The sequence below is a fragment of the Sardina pilchardus genome, chromosome 2, assembly GCF_963854185.1.
Source record: "Sardina pilchardus chromosome 2, fSarPil1.1, whole genome shotgun sequence".
NCBI classification, from domain to species: domain Eukaryota; kingdom Metazoa; phylum Chordata; class Actinopteri; order Clupeiformes; family Clupeidae; genus Sardina; species Sardina pilchardus.
In genome coordinates this window covers 40,408,568-40,430,833 of record NC_084995.1, presented here as the reverse complement: position 1 = coordinate 40,430,833, position 22,266 = coordinate 40,408,568, and the positions used below count along the sequence as shown (strand labels likewise).

The 22,266-nt window shown below is 48.3% G+C and overlaps 1 protein-coding gene across 1 annotated transcript in view; it reads left to right on the top strand.

Moving 5' to 3' along the window:
• Positions 1-22,266, top strand: part of b4galt2 (UDP-Gal:betaGlcNAc beta 1,4- galactosyltransferase, polypeptide 2) — an 89,755-nt gene that overhangs the window by 13,599 nt on the left and 53,890 nt on the right. The window contains exon 3 of the mRNA XM_062530453.1: positions 21,048-21,283. Coding sequence (XP_062386437.1) covers positions 21,048-21,283 — 236 coding nt within the window. The remainder of the gene's footprint in view (positions 1-21,047; positions 21,284-22,266) is intronic.

The following is a 22,266-nucleotide window of genomic DNA, read 5'->3' as shown; positions in this document are numbered from 1 at the left end:
CAGACAGCGCCTCTCCTCCTCCTTCTCATTCCCCTATTACAGTAGAAGGGCTTTGAGGAAGTTGACACAAAACTGTTTGAGCTTGAATGGTGAAAGTAGATAGGTCATCATCCTCAGGCATGCAGGATCACTGGTGTGGATGGCTCTCACTGTAGCTTGTTATCAGGTGTATCAGTACAAATGGAGGAGCTTGCTAAGCAGCAGAGAGAGAGATGGAGGAAACAGAATGGGCTGATGTCCTAATGAAATGGATTGCCAAGACTAGTAGATAGATAGACTCTAGGGAGTGAGGGATAAAGTAGACAAAAATAACGGCTTTGAACAGTTACTACACTAAATATGTTCCTAAGAAGAAGTCAGGTCTTTGCCCAAAGCGTGGATTCGCTTGTGAGTCTAGGGCATGTTATTTACTGATTTAGGGAGGATTCACAGCAGACTCCAATTACTGTAAAAGCCATCATTTCTACCTGTTTTGGAGGCAGGGGTAGAATGGATTTAGTGTCAGCGCTTCCCACAGAATGGTTGTATTTCTTTCACAGCACATCACAAGCTAAGACTCGAAAGTGCTCTGAAAACAGTACTTAAGTGGTCAACAATGTACACAACGCTGTCTTTTAACAAAAGAGAACGAAAGCAACAACACATTAGGCTGTCTTCAAGTTTCTAAAAGCTGATTCTTTTTTAACACACTCACACTGCATCTTCTTTTCTGTTACTCTGTTCTACTGACTCCGCTCAAATTCTTTTCCACTGAATGAATCTTTCATTCATTTTACGTCAGTAGTTGTTCCCTAATGAATGTTTCTACTAACTTTAGCTCCAAACTCTGCTGTACAAGGGAACACCTTAACTTGAAGAATCCACTTCATCAGCTGAAAAAAAATGATAAAAACACTCATTAACCACAATGTCATTGTGAGGCATTTCCGAGGCCATAATGAGCCGTCCGTTGTCTAATGAATTTTGCGATGGCTGCGAGCAGCAGGCCTACACCACCCATATCCTGCTAATGAGTTTTAAGCAGAGCTCCTGGGGGGCCTTGGGAACCATGCCGAGTCCACCTTTTTATACCTCTCTCTTACTCCCCCACCCCCTCTTCTGTCCCTCCATCTAAGTTTTGTTCTCTTCTCTTTCACATCATTATTTACCCCCTCTCTCTCTGTCTCTTTCTCTCTCTCTCTCTCTCTCTTCTCTGGTGCTCTCTCTGAAATTGCTGTTTGTTGACTGTATTTCCTTGAGAGGCCACGTCAGCGTTGGTGGATGGCAGGTTGTTTATGGCCTTCCTTCTCCCTCCATCACTCTGGAACGAGCCCTTGATGGACTGCCCTCTGAAGCTTGACCCAGGGCCACGGTCCTCCAGTCTGGAGCTCACCGCCGTGATGGAAACGGAGACGGTGGGGGGACAAATGGACACAGTGCAGTGTGACATGTCTATGGAGAGACGAAGGCACAGAGGATGCTTTGTCCCTGGGTCGTCTCAAGGAGAGTGAGCCACCACGACGTGGTCTGAAGTGCATGGTGTGCAGTGTTTGGCTCATGATTGATTTACCGATTTTCCCGAAAAAGCAGGACTGATCGTCTCATGCATCCAGCTGCTTATTAGAGATGATAGCTGATTTATATTTTTGCAGGATATTCAGATTTGCACAGAGACCATCTACTAAGAGGCAGCACTTTTGTCCCTGGCTATCTTCTAAAGATGAACAGTCAAATAAACTGGGCTTCTATAAGCATGACTCAAAGTGAGCAACACAGGTGACATTTGTACCAAAGATGTGATTGGACAATCACTGTTAACGGCATGCCACCACTCTACACCATAGTCTCGCAGTAGTTGTGCTTTTTAAAGACCTCATATGAATGCCTCAGATATAATTAATATGTTATTCGAATTAATCATCCTAAGTTTTGTAACATATGGTAGACATCCATTTGCAGTAATGTCCATGACCATGTGGTAAGTCCCAACTGTTATGTGTTAGTGCCAGAAAAGGCTTTATAGTGAAGCAGACAGCAGTTGAGAATTAAATGCTGATTTCTAGTTGTTGATGAATACCCAGAGTTTGTTCAATTGGACTAACCAATCTAGACACATAATCCTATCCTCATTGTATCTGACTGTATTTACAGATTTTAAAAACATCAGATTCAAAGACAGTACATGTCATTTTTACATAACCATGCATAAATACCTCATTACTAACTATAACACCTAGCTTAAGTGGGTAGTACCTAGCATATTCATAAGCAGTGCTAGCAGTTATTGTTATCTCAGTGCATTGAACCTATTGCCATTTAATGAGCAGAGCCTTATTTATAAGCCTGGCCGTTCCTATGTGAAACAGGATGGAGAATGGAGAGAGGGAGAGAGATGGAGAGGATTGCGGTGTGTTGAGGGAACATGTGGCAAGACTGGGCTTCCTGTGTGCTTGCTGGCCACAGGTGCAGCCTGCTGTGGATGTTATGGAGCAGGAGGCCGCGGGCGGGCAGCAAGGGCCATCTGTAGGCTTGCGTCCCAGCTGACAGGTGCTGCTGGTGGGGTGGTGGGGGGCTGGGGGACGGTGTGTTCTGGAGGATGGATGTAAAGGACAGACTGCTCCGAAGCTGGCACAGGACTTAGGAACGGTGAAACAAATGAAGACCGGAAAAGAAAGTGTGAAAAATGAAGCGGGGAAGGAAATTGTGCCTCATGTCGTCCTAATTAAGTTGCGGTTATCACAAGGGAGCCAGAACTCACAATGTAGATTTGCTTTTTTTTCCCCGCCTAAAGAAGCCGTTCTTATCTGTGCTTTAGTTACACCTCTCCTCCAAAAACATCTTAATGAAGCTAAACAGTCTGCCAAACCTGATTTGTACTATGCCAGAAAAGCCTCTTTTCTCTCACCCCCTCTCCCCTTATCCTACCCGTGCACCCATCGACTACCCTGTCCACCCTGCCTCCCTTCCTCTCTCCCTCTCTCTCTCTCTATATAAAAACAATCACACATATAGTGTCCAGTGAGTAATGCCTCCGGGGGCCAGGCGAGCTCCAGACGAGACTGGCACCTGCGCCCATGAGGGTGGACAGATCATTTTCTCCAGCCGACCTCTGGGGAATCACTGCCACGCGCGGGGGAAGCGAGGGAGGAAAAAAGTGTTTATTTGAGGAGTGGAGCGAAGCAGTGGAGCAGGACCACAGTGAGAGAGGAGAGGAGGGGAGGAGAAGGGGAGAGGGAGAGGAGGAGAAAAGCGGAAAGGTCCTCAGATACTTTCGGAGGACTAGATTGCGTTAGTGTGTGTGGGATGTGTTGGGGGTGGGGGTGGTGTGGGGGTGGTGTGGGGGAGATGGGGATGTATAGGTGGGAGAAATGGAGAAAAACAGTGAAGGTGTTTTTCGGTGGTTTAGCAGTTGAACACACCGTAATCACAAGGCTTGGCTTTTGCCTGGGGCCGTCGACTATTATTCCTTAGTAGCGAGAGGCAGCAGAAGCATTTTTTCATCATCAACCCCTTTGCCAGGGGAGGAAGAGAGAAGCTGTGCTGGTTCCCTTCTGTAAAGTCCTTTAAAAGCTTGCCCTGGTTTCTTATTGTTTGTTATTTTGTCTTTTTTTTGTGAACGCTGCTCAGTAGTCAGTGTACAGCTTCTACAGTATATTGTCTATACGCAGCCCCAGTTCACGAGGGCGGAAGAACAGCATCTCCTCCGTCCCTATAGGCTCAGGGACCTGGGCAATCACACTCCGCTGCAGCCACAAAAACATGTCCTGCTCTGTCTACGCGCAGGAAACTCTCTTTACTTATTCATCAATATTCTTCGCCGCCCTCCTCCTCCTTCTCCTCCTCCTCCTCCACCTCCTCCTCCTCCACCCCCGGTGCCTTTATGTTGTTTTTTCTCCCCTCGAGTTCCTGCTAAATGCCAGGCGGAGGCTGTGTTCGGGCTGCCAGGGCTGGTCGCTGGCACCCCAGGGCTTGGCCAGGTTCTCCTGAATGAGAGCGTTTTATAAATAGCCGGGAAACATCAGGCCCAAGCCCACCCCCCTGCTCCCCTCTCCTCCCCAAGACTATCACGTCCGTCCACCGTGTTCGCTGAATATTCTGTTCAGCAGGCTCAGTGCAAGACATGCTATTAGTGGCCAGAACACCTTTCTGGGCGTTTAAAGGCACTCGCACGCTGTGACAGAGTTACTGTCTTTTTGTCACTTTGTCGTGGTCTCCAAAAGCTTGCCTTTTTGTTTCGGGTGATACAGTACATTTGAGATTGTCAGTTTGACAGCGTCTGTGTCATTGCCGGTATGCCTGTTATTCTTATTCAATTAAATGTCTGTGCAGGATTATGTTTTCAATCCTCAAAGTCTGCAGGTAGTGGCATTATGCAATTACGTGCTTGTTAGCTAATCCGTATCATAAGATAAACAATTAACTGCCATATTAGGTGGGTACACACAGTACGTGTGCCACATATCTCACTGCCCATTGTTTTGAACTGATGAGGCCCGTGAAGGAATGAGTGCTAAAACAACATTTTAGCCTTGCATGACTGCCAGATGATTCTCTCTCCCTCACATATGCACTGTTAAGAAGAGACTCCGCCATAATTAGAAGGTATGTGACCCTGGCAATGATGGCAGTGGCCTCCCATCTCTAATAGCGGTGTTGGAATGAGTCATCTTCCTGTTTCCCCATGGTCGACCCTAATGAACAAATTATTATCCTCCTGCCCAGGTGCGTTGTGAGCACACTATAACATCATTGGCAGGGTTGAATCGATGTTCCGACCAGGTGCCACGTGAGCGTGGTATCATAGACTTGTGCGAGCTGTCCGCGCTCCCCAGAGATGGATGTTTCCTTCGTTCAGCTGATCTATAATGTGGCGGTTCCATTTAGATTGTCACATCAGGTCAGAGTCACCGAGGAGCACAATCAATGGGGGCGAAGGAACAGCGTGGCCTGGGCAAAATTGGGCCTCGTGCTGGAAAATTGCCTCCATCCTTCTCATTACCCCAAGGCTGCCATTAAGAGGTTCCTGTCCCTAACGAGTTAAACGACAAATGATGAATGACAAAACAGAAACGTGATATTGTCATCTCTAAGTGGATTGCAGAAGGTGTATTTTCCCCCTTTCTCTCTCTTTCTCTTTCTATTTCTCTCTCCTCTTTCTCTCTCTCTCTCTCTCTTTCTCTCGTCTTTCTCTCCCTCTTCCTCTCCCTCCCTCTCTCTCTCTTGTAAGCTGTGAACTGGTATTGGATTGACACCGAGTCCATGTTTGTCTTAAAGCTTGAAGTAGTAGTGGTGTTGGGTTGGCTTCTGCACTCTGGGTGTATGGCTGCATTAAAGATACATGTGCAGGCCCCTGCTCTGCTCCTTATCCCTGGCTATGATGAAATGCCTGGCTTGTTCACAACTCGCTGATTTATAAAAGCAGCAGCAGTAGTGGAGGAGATGGAGGAGGAGACGGCACCGCTCTCTACACAGCCACTGCACTAGTGGAGCGCTCCCCGAGTTCATCATTTATTGAGGCCAAAACTGGTCTTCTGTGGTTTATTCATGCACTTATTTATTTACAAGCCTTATTTGTTCAAGTCTGTTCTCATTTCTTGCTGGCCAACTTCGAGACTGCTGATCCCGCAGAGGAAGCCGCCGTGGGCCATTCGGGGGGGGGGGGGGGGGGGGGAAGAAAAAGATCAAAAGATTTGAGAGACACATATTGGATTAGCCCTTAGACCTGTTAATGCAATGAGCTCGCACAGATTACTATGAGAGTAAGCTAATAGGATGAGTGGAATCTGTCTCACTTGTATGTCCGAGAAGGCAGACACAAGGTGTTGGCTCGTAAAGAATGCAGGTTAATGCATTTAAAAGGTCGATAGAATATGTGCATTCAAATGTGAACTATGCTCTGCACTTGGTAGGGGACAGCCAGAGAATGACGTGCAAACTGCTAAAACAGAATGCAGAAGCAGATCCGAGAACAATACCTCTGATGGTAACGTGCTTCTCATTTTTCATTTGTCATGTGGTCTGTGACTGACTGTGTGCACTGTGTTTGTGTATGCATGCACACAGTGTAGTTTTTCTAATGACTTCTTTGCCCAAGGCTGCCTCTTGTGTCCTTGTTGTGGAGCATTAAAGAGACTGTATACAAATGACTACAGAATGACCAGAGTGGTGAGGACTGCAATGATTATTTGCAATGTGCTTGAGGTGCCCTTAAGAGCATCTCGGCTTTTGTCTGTGCAGTTCTGAACTGAAAGTGCCTTTTATTTATTTTTAAACAAATGTTATTTTAAGGCTCAATGGAAAGATAGCATTTCTGGATATTCTTTTAATTTAGAGAATGTATACCTTAGATCTAATGCGACTTTGTACCAGTGTTATTTTGAGGTTCAATAAAAGTTCTGTATTTTTGGATTTTCAAATGCATTCTATGAATCTTAGTTTTTTTACAAGGTTTCTAGCATTTGCTGACATATCCAGCAGGAAAGCTCATAAATACTGTAGAGCACAAAATTTTTTTTTTATTTCCAACATCAATATCTCCACACAATGACTGTTGAATATGAACGATTGTGATGTTCTGTATAGAGAAAGAGTGGAGTCACAAGTCAGAGTTAATTGATGGGCAGGGATCAGTCATATCTGCCATGGCCCGGGCTTGTCCTCTGGTCCTCACTCTGTTATTGCTGGTGCTCAGCCATACTGTAGGAGCGAGGGTGGCCGCGTTCAATGAGTGTGGTGAAATAAACATGTGCATCTGTCTGTCACCTCCATATACAGCGCAGGCCAAAAATGGAGATGGCCTTTTTTCACCAGAGAGAGAATAAATGCCATGCTCAATTTATGTAGGTGTTTTTCCCCCGCAAGCCATAATGCTGCTTTGCAATATTTATTTTTTTTCCCTCCCGGTCGTGAGAAACACCCTCGGAACAGATTGCATTGTGGTGTGGTGTGCTGGCTGCGTCTCGCGAACTGCATCGACGCTTCTTTCCAAGTTTTTCTTTGCAGGCCCATACCAGGGTTGGCTTCGGTATCTGATTCATAGTTCATACGACTTATGAGTTATTCTGTACACAATAACAGGCACTGTATGCAACAGCATTATTTGAGTTTTTCTTCCACCTCAGCGTTTCTCAGTATGATGCTGTTATTATTATGAACATTATGGAACCATTACACTGTGGACATTTTCCATTAGGTTTCTCCTCTCTCCGTTTACCATCACAAGGAGTTTATTTTTGTCCCGTGCTTAACTTTCTCTCTGTTGTTCTGTGTACAGTATGTGCCGAGATAAATCTGATCAGTAGTAGATATGAGGCCGTGTCTTCTGCTGACATGTGAAGAGGGACATCAGGTAATGCCATCTGGACTCCATCACTGACCAATGACACTGGGCACAGTACTGCAACACAGTTCCCCACGGACAAGTCCGCTCTAATCCAGTTTGAACCAGCAGCGCTCTGGAGATAATCACAGACAGTTGTTTGACCACTCGGACTTTAGAGCTTTAAATTAGGCCTAAAGTATATTTTCCAGATGGAGTTGGTGTTTAGACATTTGCCAATTTATTCAGGAGGGAAATTCAAGGCAGGTCCGGGCAGTTAGCATAGAATTAATTTCATTAAAATGAATGCAGCTTTGAAAGGGATTAAGGCGATAAACCTTTTAAGGACGTGATTATGGTCCAGCGCCTAATGATGGCAATGCTTCAAATTCTGAGATTATTTTAACTGTAATTTTCTAAAAAAAACATATAAATACCAAAAACCCGATCTTCTGTATTGCCCACAGAGTTTCCTCTAATCTTTGACTTTGTGGCCAATATTGTTTGGAAAATCCAAGCAGAGATATCAACTCCTGCACGCATGCTTGGTTTTCTTTTATAATAATGATAATAACAATAATTAGAAAATGTTTTTGATTTGTCTGGTGCCTCTCTCAAACCCAAGGTCGCTTTGTAGAGGAACAAATAAACAAATATGACACACCATCAACAACGAATACCGAACATAATTGACAAGAGACAACAATGACAGCATGACAGACAACCATAGCAACAAAACAACAGGTAAACAACCACAAAATGACAAAATAACACAAAATAATTGACAAGATTGACAGTTCAAGTTCAGGAAAGGGGTGGTGTTGGTGGTAGTGGGTTGGGGGTATGAGTTTCAGTAGTGTATATATTGAAGAGATGTGCTTTCAGCCTTATCTTCAAATAGGGGATGTTGGTGTAATATTGTGAATGAGTGTTCCATACTGGGGGTCATAGCACTGAAAGACCTGATCTCTATGGTGGCTAACCTGATTTGGGGGACAACCAATAATCCTGTGTGATATGGATCCTAAGTATGAGTAGTGTGTATTGAAGTGATGTGTTTTCAGCTGTGTCTTAAAATAGGTGATGTTGGTGTAATGTTGTGAATGAGCGTTCCAGACTCTGGGGGCCATCACCGAAAGATTCGCTCCCTATGGTGACTAACCTGGTTTCGGGGACAACCAATAATCCTGAGTGAGATCTTTTCTTTTCTTTTCAAAGGAGAGACTGTGAGTTTGTCCTACATTATTAATAATCCCCAGTGCTTTACAGTAGAAATGGAAAGAGATGAAATGTGTCTGAAAGGCTACCTCAGCCATAAAACTTGCCAGGACTAGTTTATTTCAGCCCCCGTTGAACAGCTCTAGGTAATTGGATTTAGAGAGATGTAGTGAGAGACGTCCAGCAGTTACGGGCCGTCTCATAAATCATCTGGGCTCTCTGGTCACAGCCATGCACCAGGTTAGAGTGGAGCTGCAGAGCCCACAGTGCCCAGTCAGAGGAGTGGGGCAACAGAGCAGACTCTCTCAGGTGACAATGGGTGGGTTAGACGGACACTACTAACGCTCACTAATATGCAGTACTCGCTACACATAGCATCATACGGAGTAGGTAGGTACATGTAAACTGTAGACTTGGTCTCTGTCTCTGCTGCTTTACCAGAATTATCTGGAGATTTTGTTTTGAAGAAGAAGAGCCAAGAAGGTTATGCAAAGCCTGTTTTGTTGCTCTTCATCCTGCCGATTTCACGGTATTTAGTGTGTTTTATGTGTAATACCGGTCTTTGTCTGTGTCCACACCTGCTCAGCTAAGCATAGACCTACACGGTGCCAGAGCCCAGGCCAGTGAAGCTCTTTGTTGACGTTTGCGTTAGCGGTTGTGTCCTGAGGTTGTGCCAGGATGTGTGTTGTGTGAGGAGCTGGAGGAGGAGGAGGTGGTGGAGGAGGTGGAGGTGCGTTAGGCTGAGGAAGTAGGTCATCACCACCTCACTCCAGCATCTCCTGCAGCCCCTGCAGCCGAGCGAGTGAGCGAGCGACGCTCCCCGAAGCACCGCAGCTGCCCGTGGTATTGATCGTGTTCCTTTGGTGTCTGGAGACGACGCTGGGAGGCCATTTCCCCTCATCAGGGCCACAGGGTTCTCGAGCGGTGGTTGTTCTGGTGATAGCATTTCTCTAAGGCGCTTTGATGGTGGATGAAAAAGGTCTTGGCAGCAGTGAAAGGTTATCGGAGAAATGAGCAGGCCTCTGTAATGTTTGCTTGACTGATGTTGCGTGCATTTTTCAGTCGTCAGATGAAACAGGCCTCTGTGCAACAAACAGCACGCCAGCAAAAGACGACTTGAGGGAAACCAAGGGCAATCTTGATGAAATGTTTATTTGAAGGCATTAAAAAATGGTGTGCCGTAAGAAAGCGCCATAATATTGAATTTTCACACTTTAAAAGATGTGCACCGTGCCAGCAACCCTGTAATTACACAACTGGAATGAGTATCGCCATCTTAATTAGCACCCCGTGGAAGTCTTACTGCTAGGCTTTCCAGTGCTCATTTGTCGTGGAGAACATTGATACTCCATAGAGAAATTTAACCAAGTGGGTTTGAGTTAACTTGGGTTGATTGGGGTCATAGCTGCTCTAGAAACTGGCTCCGGGAAGATGAAAACACACTGTTTTTTAAAGACTGAGGCAGATCTTCTGCCGACTGGTGAACAGAGAGAAATAGAGAGTGGGAGGGAGGGAGGGAGAGAGGCAAAAACAGCCCCTAGTGCCCTGGACTCTCCGTTTCAAATCTTCTCCTTGGATGCTGTTCAGAGCTGCTGCTGGTTGCTACCAAACGGTCGTTTCGGGGCTCTCGGTCCAAACCATTTGGTGTTACAGGCCCTTCTGCTCAGCGCTGCATCCAGCTGGCAGGGGGAGGTGGAGGCTGCATGTGGTCCAGTTAACGCGGCGGCCGGCCGGCCCTCCCTGCCGCTGCTGGCGGCTGGCCGCTGTGTCGTGGGCTGGCGCCGGGCCCTGAAACCTTATGCCCCACGTCCCGATTAAAAGCAAAACTGTTGTTGTTGGGTGCTTGATTGGGACACGCAAGGCAAGCCTCCCGCTGCCGTGGTGCCAGTGTGGTGATGGAGGCGGCATTGGTGCCACTGCTGGGTGGCTGTGTTATCTGTGCTGGTGGTGGAGCTGGAGCTGGTTGATCCTTTTTGACTTTGATTTTTGGTTTTATTTCTGGACACATTTGAATGTATTCCTATTGGGATTTTATTTCTGGACACATTTGAATGTATTCCTATTGGGAGCAGGGGCAGTGTTCTTGATAGGAGCAGTGCAAATGTGTGGTTTGCTGTGTGAGTGCATGTTGTGTTTGTGTTGGTCTGAGTATTTTAATCTGACATGTTTATATGTGTATTTGTGGCTCCACCTCTCCCCCTCTCTGAGTACTGTATGTGCTCAGGTGTCATGGCGGTATGAATTTGGGAGTGGAGTGTTCTATCAGTCACAGAGCTGCTCCACTGGCTCAGGCTCCCCAATCTGGTGCTCGTGATGTCCCTCTGAGCTCTCTCTCTCTAACGCTGCCTCTCTCTCTCTCTCTCTCTCTCTCTCTAACCCTCTCCAACCCTCTCCCTTTCTCCCTCTCTCTTGCTCTCTCTCTCCTTCTCTTTTTCTTTCTCGGCCTCTCTCTTTCTCTCTCCTCTCTCCTCTCTCCTCTCTCTTGCTGTCACTCGCAGGTGGCATACCTAGCTTCAGAACTAGAGGAAAGGACAGGGATTAGTGCCATGTACACCCTGTGTCTCACAAACAGGACCGTGGAAGCCATGTGTTGTGCCAAGAGATCTAGGGGAGGAAGCATTGAAAAAGAAAAAAAAAAAAAACACTTTCTCAAGGGAAAAAAACAAGACCGTGGCCATTCTTCAACTTCTGCCAAATGAAGCCTTACTAATTATTAATTATAAGTGGCCAACAGTTTGCCTAAAGGGCATGGCATGATGGCTCAGAATCTGCTTCCCCGGGAGAGTGAGCACAGTGTGCTTTTTAACAAAAAGCTCCCCAACTGTTAACCCCCCCCCCCCCCCCCCCTTCTAACCCATCAGCCAAGTCACGCTACTTTATTAGTTCCTGAAAATTTCTCCTGATTATGCCCCATTTTTTTATTTCATTATCTGCCGTTTGTGTGGCTGGTGATAAGAGGAGCCTGAGCGTGTGTGTGTGTGTGTGTGTGTGTTTGTGTGTGTGTGTGCTGGGGGGAGATAGCGGTGAAGCGCGGATGATAAAAAACGGTCGTCTGAATTCTAATTGTACTCTTAATCTCAGCCTCTGGTGTCTTTCTACTCTCCATGCGCTCGGTTCTCCTCAACAGAACACAAACCTGGAGCAGTCCAGCCAAAAAAGAAATGTATCAGCGCCATGGCATCTAAACTACACTCTGTGTGTGTGTGCGCGTGTGTATCTGTGTGTGTGTGTGTGTGTGTGTGTGTGTGTGTGTGTGTGTGTGTCGGGTTTGTGTCCAGCAGCAGGGGGACGGCGTGACCCGTGCGGCGCGGTGACCTGGAGTATCGCGGACATCCGTTAGCCCAGCAGTCTTCTCTAAAAGTAATGGCCACGGTTAGCGGAGGTGTCATGTGTAATACATTACGCTATACATCATGTGATGAGGTCGTTTAGGTGCTCGGGAAATACTTCAATGGAGTTTGGCTCACAGGATAAGCATACTGTACGCTGGAATCGTCCTAATTCCCGTTGACACCAACGCTTGCTGCTGTCTGTAGGGTTTTAAGGATTGTCTCATGTTTTTGATTCAGTCATTTGTTCATTTGGGAAGATGGCCATTTCTACTGCGGACATCTTAGGTTCTGTTTTGTAAAACTTTCACAAGACTCCCACAATGTGCTCTACTGTGTCCAATTCAGCCAGCCAAGAATCTTTGAATCATTTCACTTATAGCCTACAGTATGCATACTGGAGTCGTGTCGTTAACAATGCAGTCCAGTGATACAGGGCATTCAACACGAGTGGTCCCCATGAGGCCATAAGGCTCTGAGGTCTGGAGAAGAATCTATAAAGGTCTTAAAGGTCTCACAGGAGTGAGAGTGAATGGGTGTGATGGCACTTAGTGAAAGGAAGTCATATCACTAACAATCGACATTTCCAAGATGGATATTTTACCTCTAGAAGGCTGCACTTGTTAGGATCTCTGTATGATTCTAATTAGAGCCATATAGAGATTTTTTTTTTGTAGTGTGACAAAGTAAACCATCCCGTGGTTTCTTTAGATTACTTTGTGCACTGTTGGCAGAGTTATTACCCTGATCAAACAGAAGGGATCTTTTAGTTTGTACAGTATTTATCACATGCAGCAAAAGAGGTTTGCTCTAATGGCTTTTCTGCTGTGCTTCGTTAAATGTTTTAATCAATTATTGATCGCCTTGTTTCTTTTGTAACCCTGGACTTGAAGCAGTTCTAAATACAGTATCTGGGTCAGGTGATTATGGGGACCAGAATACTTGGTCATCGACGCCGGGATGGTTAAACAGTTGCGGTTCGCCAAGAACAAGATTGCTAATATGCAGAAGCTTGTCGTAGTGCAGGTAGAGGACAGGGAAAGGGTTGGCGAGCACCACCCGGCCCCCACCCTCATCACCGTCCTTCTCCACCTCTCTGCCCAGTATTTACTCAGAGGGGTTTGTAGTGTGAGTGACTTCTATTGCTGTCATTATGGGGGTTTTTTTATGGGCTTTTTTTTTTTCTTCCTCTTCTTCTTCTTTGTCCCGAGTTATTATTACACCATGACTTTGGTCAACTCTTGAGGGTGCCGTAACTCAGCGCTGGCTCTGCCGTCCTTGAGATCTCGGGGAGAGCCGGAGTCCGCCCGCCGCTGCCGCAGCAGCGCTACCGAGGAGCACTCCCGAGTGCACTGAGAGGAAACGGCACAATTTCACACCGCTTGGCTCCCGGCGCGGCGCGCGGACGGAGGCAGCGGCGGGTTACGGAGACTGCCGGCAGCGGAGGAGGAGGAGGAAGAGGAGGAGGAGGAAGAAGAAGAGGGAGAGGAGGAGGAGGAGGAGGAATTGCCGATAGCTCTGCGGCGCTGGTCCCGCCAGCAGGCCGGAGATTTGTTATCAGAGGCTGCGGCGGGGAGAGAGCGGCGCGCTGCGCACAGGGCAGCACTGTCCTCCGCAGTCCAAATAAAAAAGAGGGAAGAGAGAGAGTGAGAGAGAGAGAGAGAGAGAGAAAGAAATAAAAAAACAAATCCTCTCCCTCCTCCACCGAGATGGGCTCGTGCCAGTCCATGAGAGGCGGGTGAAAAAAAGGACCTTTCCCTTATGCCAGTGCAAAGCCAGGCATCCATCCACGGCGTGTGCTTGTGTGCTCGTGTTTTGCTGAGGTAGGCACGGCCAGAGCCTGGCAGAGGGTGAGGGGGCAGGAGCGGATCCTGTTTGTTGTCACCTATGGAGGTGGGTGCTGGCACGTATGGAGGTGGGTGTTGCCACCCATGGTGTTGGCACTGGTGGTGGTGGCGGAGAAAGGTGGTGTGAGCGTACACCACCACAACACTCAACCTCAACCACCCCATCCCAACCCCTACCACCCCCACAGATCCTACACACACACACACACACACACCCTCCGCTCCACTCCCCCCCTCCTACTCCTCCACCACCTCCTCCTCCTCCTCCTCCCTCCAGGCCGGTTGGCTCGGTTTCTGTGGCTCCACATGAAAGGGTGTGTTTGACTGGGGGAGAAGGCAGCTGGCGGCCGAGCACAAAAGCGCCCTTTCTGCCTCCCCCGGTCTCCCTTTCAGCTGGGCCCTTTATGGCCAGGGCTCCGGCCTGTTTGGGAATCAAATCTGTCACGCGGACAATGGGGAAGATGGAATCCGGTTGCCGTGGTTTTGGCGCCGAGAAATGCAAAAACTCCGGTCAAAGGAGTGGCGTGAGGGGAGAGACGGATTCAGAGCCCACTGGAGAAATGTTCCCAGCATGCACCTGTCTTCCAGCCCTGCTTCTTTGTGTTGTTGTTTTTTTTTTTTTTTATCCACCTTATAATAAACCGTCTGATTGAGTTTCTTTGTTCAGCCTTGAGCAATAGTTTCATGCCTAGTTGGACATCAATTACAGCATGCTTATTGATCTGCTGGCATTTTTTGAGAGTTAATGTAGGGTGCAGTTTGTTTTGTTTTACAAGTAAATGTAGTACGTGTTTGCACTCTTTTATGTTTTCAAAAGCAAAGACAGATGTCCACAACCTCAACTCATAGTTTTCATAGCGCACCAGTAGAGGACTCTCATCACACTATTGACATCAGTACTTTTTAAGGTATGATCACATGCATATATCAGCTATGAAAAGGCCAATGTGAAGAACCTCAGAAGCATCGCTACCACTCCTAGAATTCATTAAGTTCCTTCGAGCGAAATGAGATTCCTCCGACCGAATCGCTCTCTCAGAATAAGCCGCAGCCTGACCCTCTCCCCTTGACAACCATCATTACTACAGGCAGGCATCCATCTTCACCAGGCACAGCCTGACGGGGCCAGCGGGCCGACAGGAAGAGGAGAGAATGAGAAGTCAAAACATTACAACTCCAAGCAGCGGGCTTTATTTTGTCAGCTTTTCATTTTCAGGTGCTCGCTTCATGGTTGGATCTTTTAACGACTCAATTTGTTTGCCCTTTTGTTTGTCCTATTTTATTTGTGCATAGTGAGAAGAAGTATGGTTGCAGCCACAGGATGCTGCTGCTGCTGTGTGTGTGTGTGTGTGTGTGTGTGTGTGTGTGTGTGTGTGTGTGTGTGTGTGTGTGTGTGTGTGTGTGTGTGTGTGTGTGTGTGTGTGTGTGTGTGTGTGTGTGTGTGTGTGTGTGTGTGTGTGTGTGTGTGTGTGTGTGTGTGTGTGTGTGTGTGTGTGTGTGTATGTGTTTGTCTGTGGGTGGGTGGGGGATGTGTAAATGTTAGCCTGTTATTCAGTCACTGAGCCTAATTGTGGGCTTTGGTGTGACAAGTCACTTGTTTAAGTGTGAGAAGCTTTGGTGATTTAGCAGAGCATACACGCATGTATCTCTCAGATTGATTCACAGATCAATTGCGAGTGAGTAGTTTGTGTGTGTGTGAGAGAGAGGGGGAGAGAGTGTGTTTGTGTATTTTTGTGGAAGCATGTATGTTTGTGGCTCAGGTGCAGATGTCTTGATATCGTGTGTGTATGTGTGTCTATGTGCGCACGTGTGTGTTAAAGGCTCTTTTCTATGTGCCCATATTCCACTTACCCTCTATTTGCAGCTCCAGCGTTCATAACTCCAGCCATCTCCACCATCATTCTCTCTCTGCCTCTCTTTTCAATATCTCTGTGTATCACCCTTCAGTGTTTTCAGTCACACTGTGACTCTCTCCTCAGCCTTTCTGGCTGCTCCCCCCTCATCACCTAACCCCCCCCCTCCCCTTTCCCACCTGTCACACTCATTAGACTGCTCCACTTTGAGGAGAGAAATGTCACACATCAGGTGCATAGTTCCTGACCTTCAGTGTCTGCAGGTGGCTACCGTTCTCGTTCCTTTCTCGCCTCAGTGCAGAACTGTGAATACGAGACTATTATGCGAGGTTGGTTACTAAACCGAACGAAAGGGAGAGTCTTTTTTAAAATTATTTTATTTCATTATTACTCATCCCTCACATAGTCATTCTGAAGTCTAAGCTGTGACTGTGAGTGTGGCTTTTGTCACGTCAGGGTCTTTTCTTTATGCGAATTGAAGTGTAACGTTGCTCTTAATTCAGCTTGGTGTCATGGGTGTCAAGACTGGCTTTACAGTCAGCGGTGGCCTCACATGGTTTTTCTAAAGGTTTCAGAGGACAGTTAATGCACGAGAGGGCTCGTCTCGGTAATGAATAGCACGGCGCTATGTCCATCACCGGGCGGCGCTGGCAGGACAGTGGGGCTTGGCGAAATTCAACACGGCATGAAATGCAATCACCTGCCTTCTGTTATCACCTTTTAAAGCAATGTTCGTTGCAACAGTGCACCATTGAGTAGCCTAGTTCGTAACACTAAACCCCTCAAAGAAGGCTGAGTTAAAAACGCAGACTTTTGAATTATTGAGTCAGTGGAGTCGATGAATTATTGAGGCCTATGGGGTTGCATTTTAATCTGTTTGGAAGATTAGTATTGTGTGAAATTGACGTGGTGACGGGCAGACAGAGGGCCGGTGCGCGCCCAAAAAGCTCGAAGACACAAGCGGGGGCGACGGGGACGGGGACAGGCGAGTGTTACAAATCGATGATGTGACAGACGGAGGAGATAAAGTCGGCGGGCGGGCGGGCGGCTCCCGAAGCGCCGGTGCTTTTGCCGGCTGCTCCGGCTCAACCGGAGAGGCATTACATCAGTCTGTCACGAGACCCGGAGCGCCGGCTCAGTCTTTCCGCGGCCCCAGCGAGGCCAATTTAGCGCAGAGGGCCGGCAGCGGCTCGAGCGTGCAGTGCACGTCCGACTGTGCAGCCGTCTCCTCTGTAGCTGCCTTAGCGGGCCGCTTGGGACTTCCCTCTCGGCTCTCGGCGCTATGCATCACGCGCCCACCGTAGTGTCCCCGAGATGGCCGAGGATAGTGTCTCCCCCGCGTCGGCGAGTTTAGGAGCTGCTTACTGCGCCACCGGGCCGGCGTGGAGACAGTACCGGGCGAGGGGGTTTATGGGTGGTGAGAGACGGGCAGTAAAGGGGTCGGTCGGGAGGAGCGAGGGGAGGGGAGGGGAGGGGAGGGGAGGGGAGGGGAGGGGAGGGGAGGGGGTGCTTAGCGAGGGACAGCTGGTGGCTATTTGTCCTGTGGTTGCCAGGTCTGTGGAAGTTTCTGGGGAGAGATTAGTGGGTTATAAGTCCATCCCACAGGAGGGCTGATGGCAGTGCCAGGTCCTTGCGGAGGGTCAGGGGGTCTCCTCTGCCTCGCGGGGTGCCAAGAGCGGGGTTAGTGCACCCGTCAAAGCCCTCTCCTCCTCCCACTGCCCCAGGAGGTTTCTGATAGCAAACTTTGGCTATTACCTGTTATCTTTTCAGTCTTTTTTTGAACATTTTCCTTTGTACTTTAGACTGTTTGTCCTCCCTTCTCTCCCCCCCCCCCTCTCTCTCTCTGTTTCTCTCTCTTGCCCTCTCTTGTTCTTTTCCTCTCTCTCTTCTTCCATTTCTGCTTCCTGCTTCAGTTTTCTTTGGTGCCTGGCAGCAGCACTGTGTTGCATCTCTCATCCATCTGTTTCTCAGAGCCCCCCCCCCCCACACACACGCACTCCTCCCTCCCTTCCTTTCACACACACTCCACCCTTCCCTTTGCCATGCTTCAGCTGTCACACCCAGCACCACATGGCACTGGACTACAGCAGTGTACAGAACACTAACATTGCACCTCTCCTGTTGCAGTCAGCCCCTAGCCAAGCTTACTCCACCCTTGTGGACTGCACCAACATAAACCGCGAGGAGAGCATATGATAAGAGAGTACTGTACCAACCAACCCCTCTGGCCATTTTCTTTACACGACACGTCTCTTGTTGGGACGTAAGTGGACCGGCTAGCTGTGGCCGTTCCATAACCCTGTTGTGTTAGAGGGGTAATGAGAGTGGGCCGTGGAGCTGTGTGCTAAGTGCTGCTCGGAGTTTTGGGGGTGTGTTCGGCACGCTCGGCGCGTGGAGGGGAGAGCGGTCGGGGTGTTGGGGCTGGTTCGGCATGCCCAGCGTGTGGAGGGATGAGTGGATTAGGCTCGCCTCTCGTTTTGGGCTAAGCAGATTTCAGATCCTACTAATCTACCTTTTACAAGGGGAAAAAAACCCTCTACCGTGTCTGCACTTTGCACCGCAGGAAGTGCAACGGACTGATTGGATTGTGTTTTGGGTCAGATCTTCCTACTAGTGGAAGGACACTACTTTTGTCTCCCGTCTCCTCTCTTCTCTTCTCCTCTCCTCTCTTGCCTTATTTCTGTCCATCTCCTCTCTCTTCTTCTTCTCTCTCCCTCCAAATCCTCTCTCTCTCGCTCCCTCTCTCTCTCTCCCTCTGTGCATTATTTGTGAGAGTGTTATGTAACGGTACAGCTCAGGCAGTAGCTGGCAGAGTGACCCCTAGCTCAGCGTGACACTGGGCGGGTACGGACAGAGAGGGACTGGGAGGACAGCCGAGAAGGGGCGCGAACGGACGAGGCGCCCAGGTAATGGAGGCGATGCAATCTGCTGAGTGTTTGTTTTTTTCCCTCTCACACACAGCGCTGTCCCACAGCACAGCTCGCCGTCGTAATGCAGAGCCGTGACCCTCTCCGCCTGTGATGTTGTCTGTCGGTGTCTGCGGGTTATTTACCGGTGAACTCGACATCTCACATACAGTAGTGCCAAAGAAAGAGTGGCCGCTCCTTTCGAATGTCCATCGTTGCTTAGTGTGTGAGTGCACGTGCACTTATGGAAGTGTTGTATTGCATCAGAGTAGGCTAGGTTGTGTTTGGGTCGGCAAGCGAAGGCCAGGATTGGTATTGCATAGAGGTAACCTCTCCCCACAGTACCCCTGAGCAGAGATGAGGTAATGTGTTGCTTCATCTCAGGCGGCGCTTTGACTGCCCTATCTCCCCTTTTTTATGTCTCCCATCCCTTTCTCTCATGGAGTTGCTAATTAAAAGTGGCTGGATCCAATCTACCTTTGTAGTCGGATCACTTCAAAGAGACCTTCAGAGAGGAGGAGAAGGAGAAGCAAAACGCGGTCTGCGCGTCAAGCAGCCCTATGGATGGGGAGGGCATTTCATGGGGAGGGCGAAGAGAGGATGGTGGGGGTGGGGGGCAGCTGTAATGAGGTGTTTGGCCGGCACGTCTCCTAGAGACACACTACAGTCGCTCTCCTCCCCTCAATCACCCAGTGTGTCTTTTTAAGAGGGGCCTATTATACCATCCTTATGGAAGCACTCACAGAGGGCACTACAGTCCGAGAGTGGGGAGCAGAGGGCAGCCATAATGCAACAATAAACATGAGTAATTTGAATAAAGTGAGCAAGGAGTGCAGAGAAAGAGAGTGAGCGCGAAGAGGAGGGAACTCGAAGTTAGCATATAGATAGCGAATCACAGGGTTAGCGTAGCATTACTTTGGCCCATTTCCAGGAACGTTCTTAGCTGTCCGTGGAAATGTAATGTATGCGATTGATAATGTAGGCAGATACGCACACACAGTGTGCTTCTGCATGAATGTACCAACACATTCGGGATTTGCTCAAAAGAAGGAGGTAGTGACTAGATAGAGGTGGAGATTGAACAGGTATCTTTTTGAGAATGTTTGTTTGCTCTGATCTGATGTAACGTGCCAAAGCAACTGATTCACTGCCAAGTTGAAAACTCAATTACAGCCCCAATATGTCTCCAATATCCTGACCCTCTCAGACCTTAGACCGCCCATTTTTAATGATGCACACTCGGCAGAAACAGAACCTGGCTTGGGTCAGCCCTCTTATTCAGTAAACACACACGCAGAGATGCTTTTCATCAGGCTTCCTGTCATTGTTCCGCAAAATAGCACTTAGGGGCCTTGTGGGTCTTCTTACATAAAGTCCGTTCTCTTCTCTTCACTTCAGATCAGCAGAGAGATGGCAAAGTGGGATCCATGCTTTTTTTTTTGTATCTACTATCACTGACACTTCACACTGGCACGCTACAGTGAAACTTGTAGGTATAGGCCTACTCTTTCAACAGAATTCGAAATGAGATGGATGATCTCTAGGGACACCTTCTGATTATAGACCTGCGATTTCATTATCAATTTATAGCTCGTGGTACATTCATGACAGTTGAAAGGTCTGTCGCGCAGGCAAGAATAGTCTTGTATCACTTTCAAGTCAAATTTATTTATACAACTCATGCACAGCATGCGTAAAGATGTTTGGCCCTCTTGACAATGATTTCAGCTTCTAGTGCCATCCTCACGCTCTATTTGACAAGGTCTTATTACAGCGTTCTTTTTCGGTGCGCTGGTTGCCATGCTTGGTGACCCCCAAAGATATTGTTGATCACAATATATGCTGGCCTGGTTTAAAACAGTAGCGGCATAGTAATGGGAGTTTTCAAGCAATATCCAATTACCATATAACTTGTCGGGAGTCCATGAGGGGTCTCTATAAATATCTAAGCAGCATTCTCAAAGAGTTGCGTTAACGAGGAGATTCTTGGCAACAGCTCTCATCAAGAGTGCTCAGCGCGGTGGGATCTGGCATCCATTTTAAAAGTTAGCGAGCGCGAGTGGAAGGGCTTATGTAACGGCAATGTAGACATGTGTGCTGAGGCTCAGCTCATTCATGCTATTATTGATCCGTTTCCTTAGCACAGAGTCTTGGGGAATCAATGGGATGCGGCCGCTGCGGGGAGATTCAGAGGAGGTGGGGTTGTGCTTGGGTCGGGTCGGGTGGGGTGGGGTGGGGTGGGGTGTGCTGGGTGGATGCGATAGAGCCCCCTCTAGTGGTTGAGCGACAGGTCGACTTAAAGGCTCTCAGTGGATGTGACCCCCCCCCCCCTCCTCCATGTGTTGCTGAGTGATACAGTGATGGTGTCCTCCTCCTCCACCTCCTCGTCCTCTTCCTCCTCAGCTGTCTGCACCGACCCAAAATAATCCCAGCTGACACACTGTGTGACCATTTGCATCATAACTAGAGAGGGGAAAAAAGATGTGGCGCAGCCATCTAAACACATTGCTCATGAATATAATGTTGCTTGGACAGCGCAAGTGGGGTGTGATGAACGCACTTTTAAAAACCCTCTCTCTCTGTTTTCTTTGAAACAGTGGGTCGCCTACTCATCGAGTTCAGCTCCATGATGACGTTTGAGCGCGTGCAGAGGGAGAACCCCAACGTGACGGAGGGGGGCAAGTACACGCCGCCGGACTGCCGGGCCAAGCAGAGGGTGGCCATCATCATCCCCTTCCGCCACCGCGAGCACCACCTCAAGTACTGGCTCCACTACCTGCACCCCATCCTGCGCCGGCAGAAGATCGACTACGGCATCTACATCATCAACCAGGTCAGCCTCTCCTCTCCTCTCCTCTCCTCTTCTCTCCTCTCCTCTCCTCTTCTCTTCTCTTCTCTTCTCTCCACTCCTTTTCTCTCCTCTCCTCCTCTCTCCTCTTCTCTCCTCTCCTCTCCTCTCCTCTTCTTTCCTCTCCTCTCCTCTTCTCTCCTCCTCTCTCCTCCTCTCCTCTCCTCCTCCTCTCCTCTCCTCGAGTGCTCTGGCTGTTTACCTTCAGACTGTGCCACTCATGATTTGTCCAGACAGTTCAAGGCCACAATGTTCACACGGTTTCATTATGCAGGCGCGGGAAAGAAAAGTTCTGTCCCCCCCCCCCCCCCCCCCTCGTCCTCCATCATGGTGAAAAACGGCGTGCTTTTAAAGCTTTTAGTGGTCTGTTCTTTGCCGGGCCTTTGAGTGGCAGCTCTTTCATAGAGCTGTAGAGAGAGCAGAGTGGATGAACAGGGCCGACTCCATGTGAAGGTAAACTGGACTGGCCAGCTTTTCACACCTCTCTGCTTCATGTTCGCTGACAGAGCGAAAGAGTGAATTAAGGATGTGCCGCTTTTCTCACTGGATAGAAAGAGAAAAGTGGTGGTTGTGGTGGTGGTTGCTGGCTGGGTGAACTATCTCACGTATTTGACTTCATTTGATGTGAGTATTGCACTCAGGGGTCAGACACACAGACACATAACTGAACAAATGCACATTTTTTTGTTTTCTTGTGTCTGGTATACTCTGAGAGAAGTGGTCATTTGAGTACACGGGGGGCATCCAGATACAGCTCATTGCTTACCCACATGGCTGACTGAAGTGCATAAATCCAGAGCCACGGACATCATTATGAGAGAGAGTGAGTCAGAGAGAGGGGAAGAGGGAGAGAGAGAAGAAAAAGGGAGACAGAGAAACAGAAGAAGAGAGAGAAAAAGGGAGACTCCCACTCAGTCATTAGCATTGCAATTCCCGTGTGCTCCACCACAAGTCTCAGCCTGATTTTT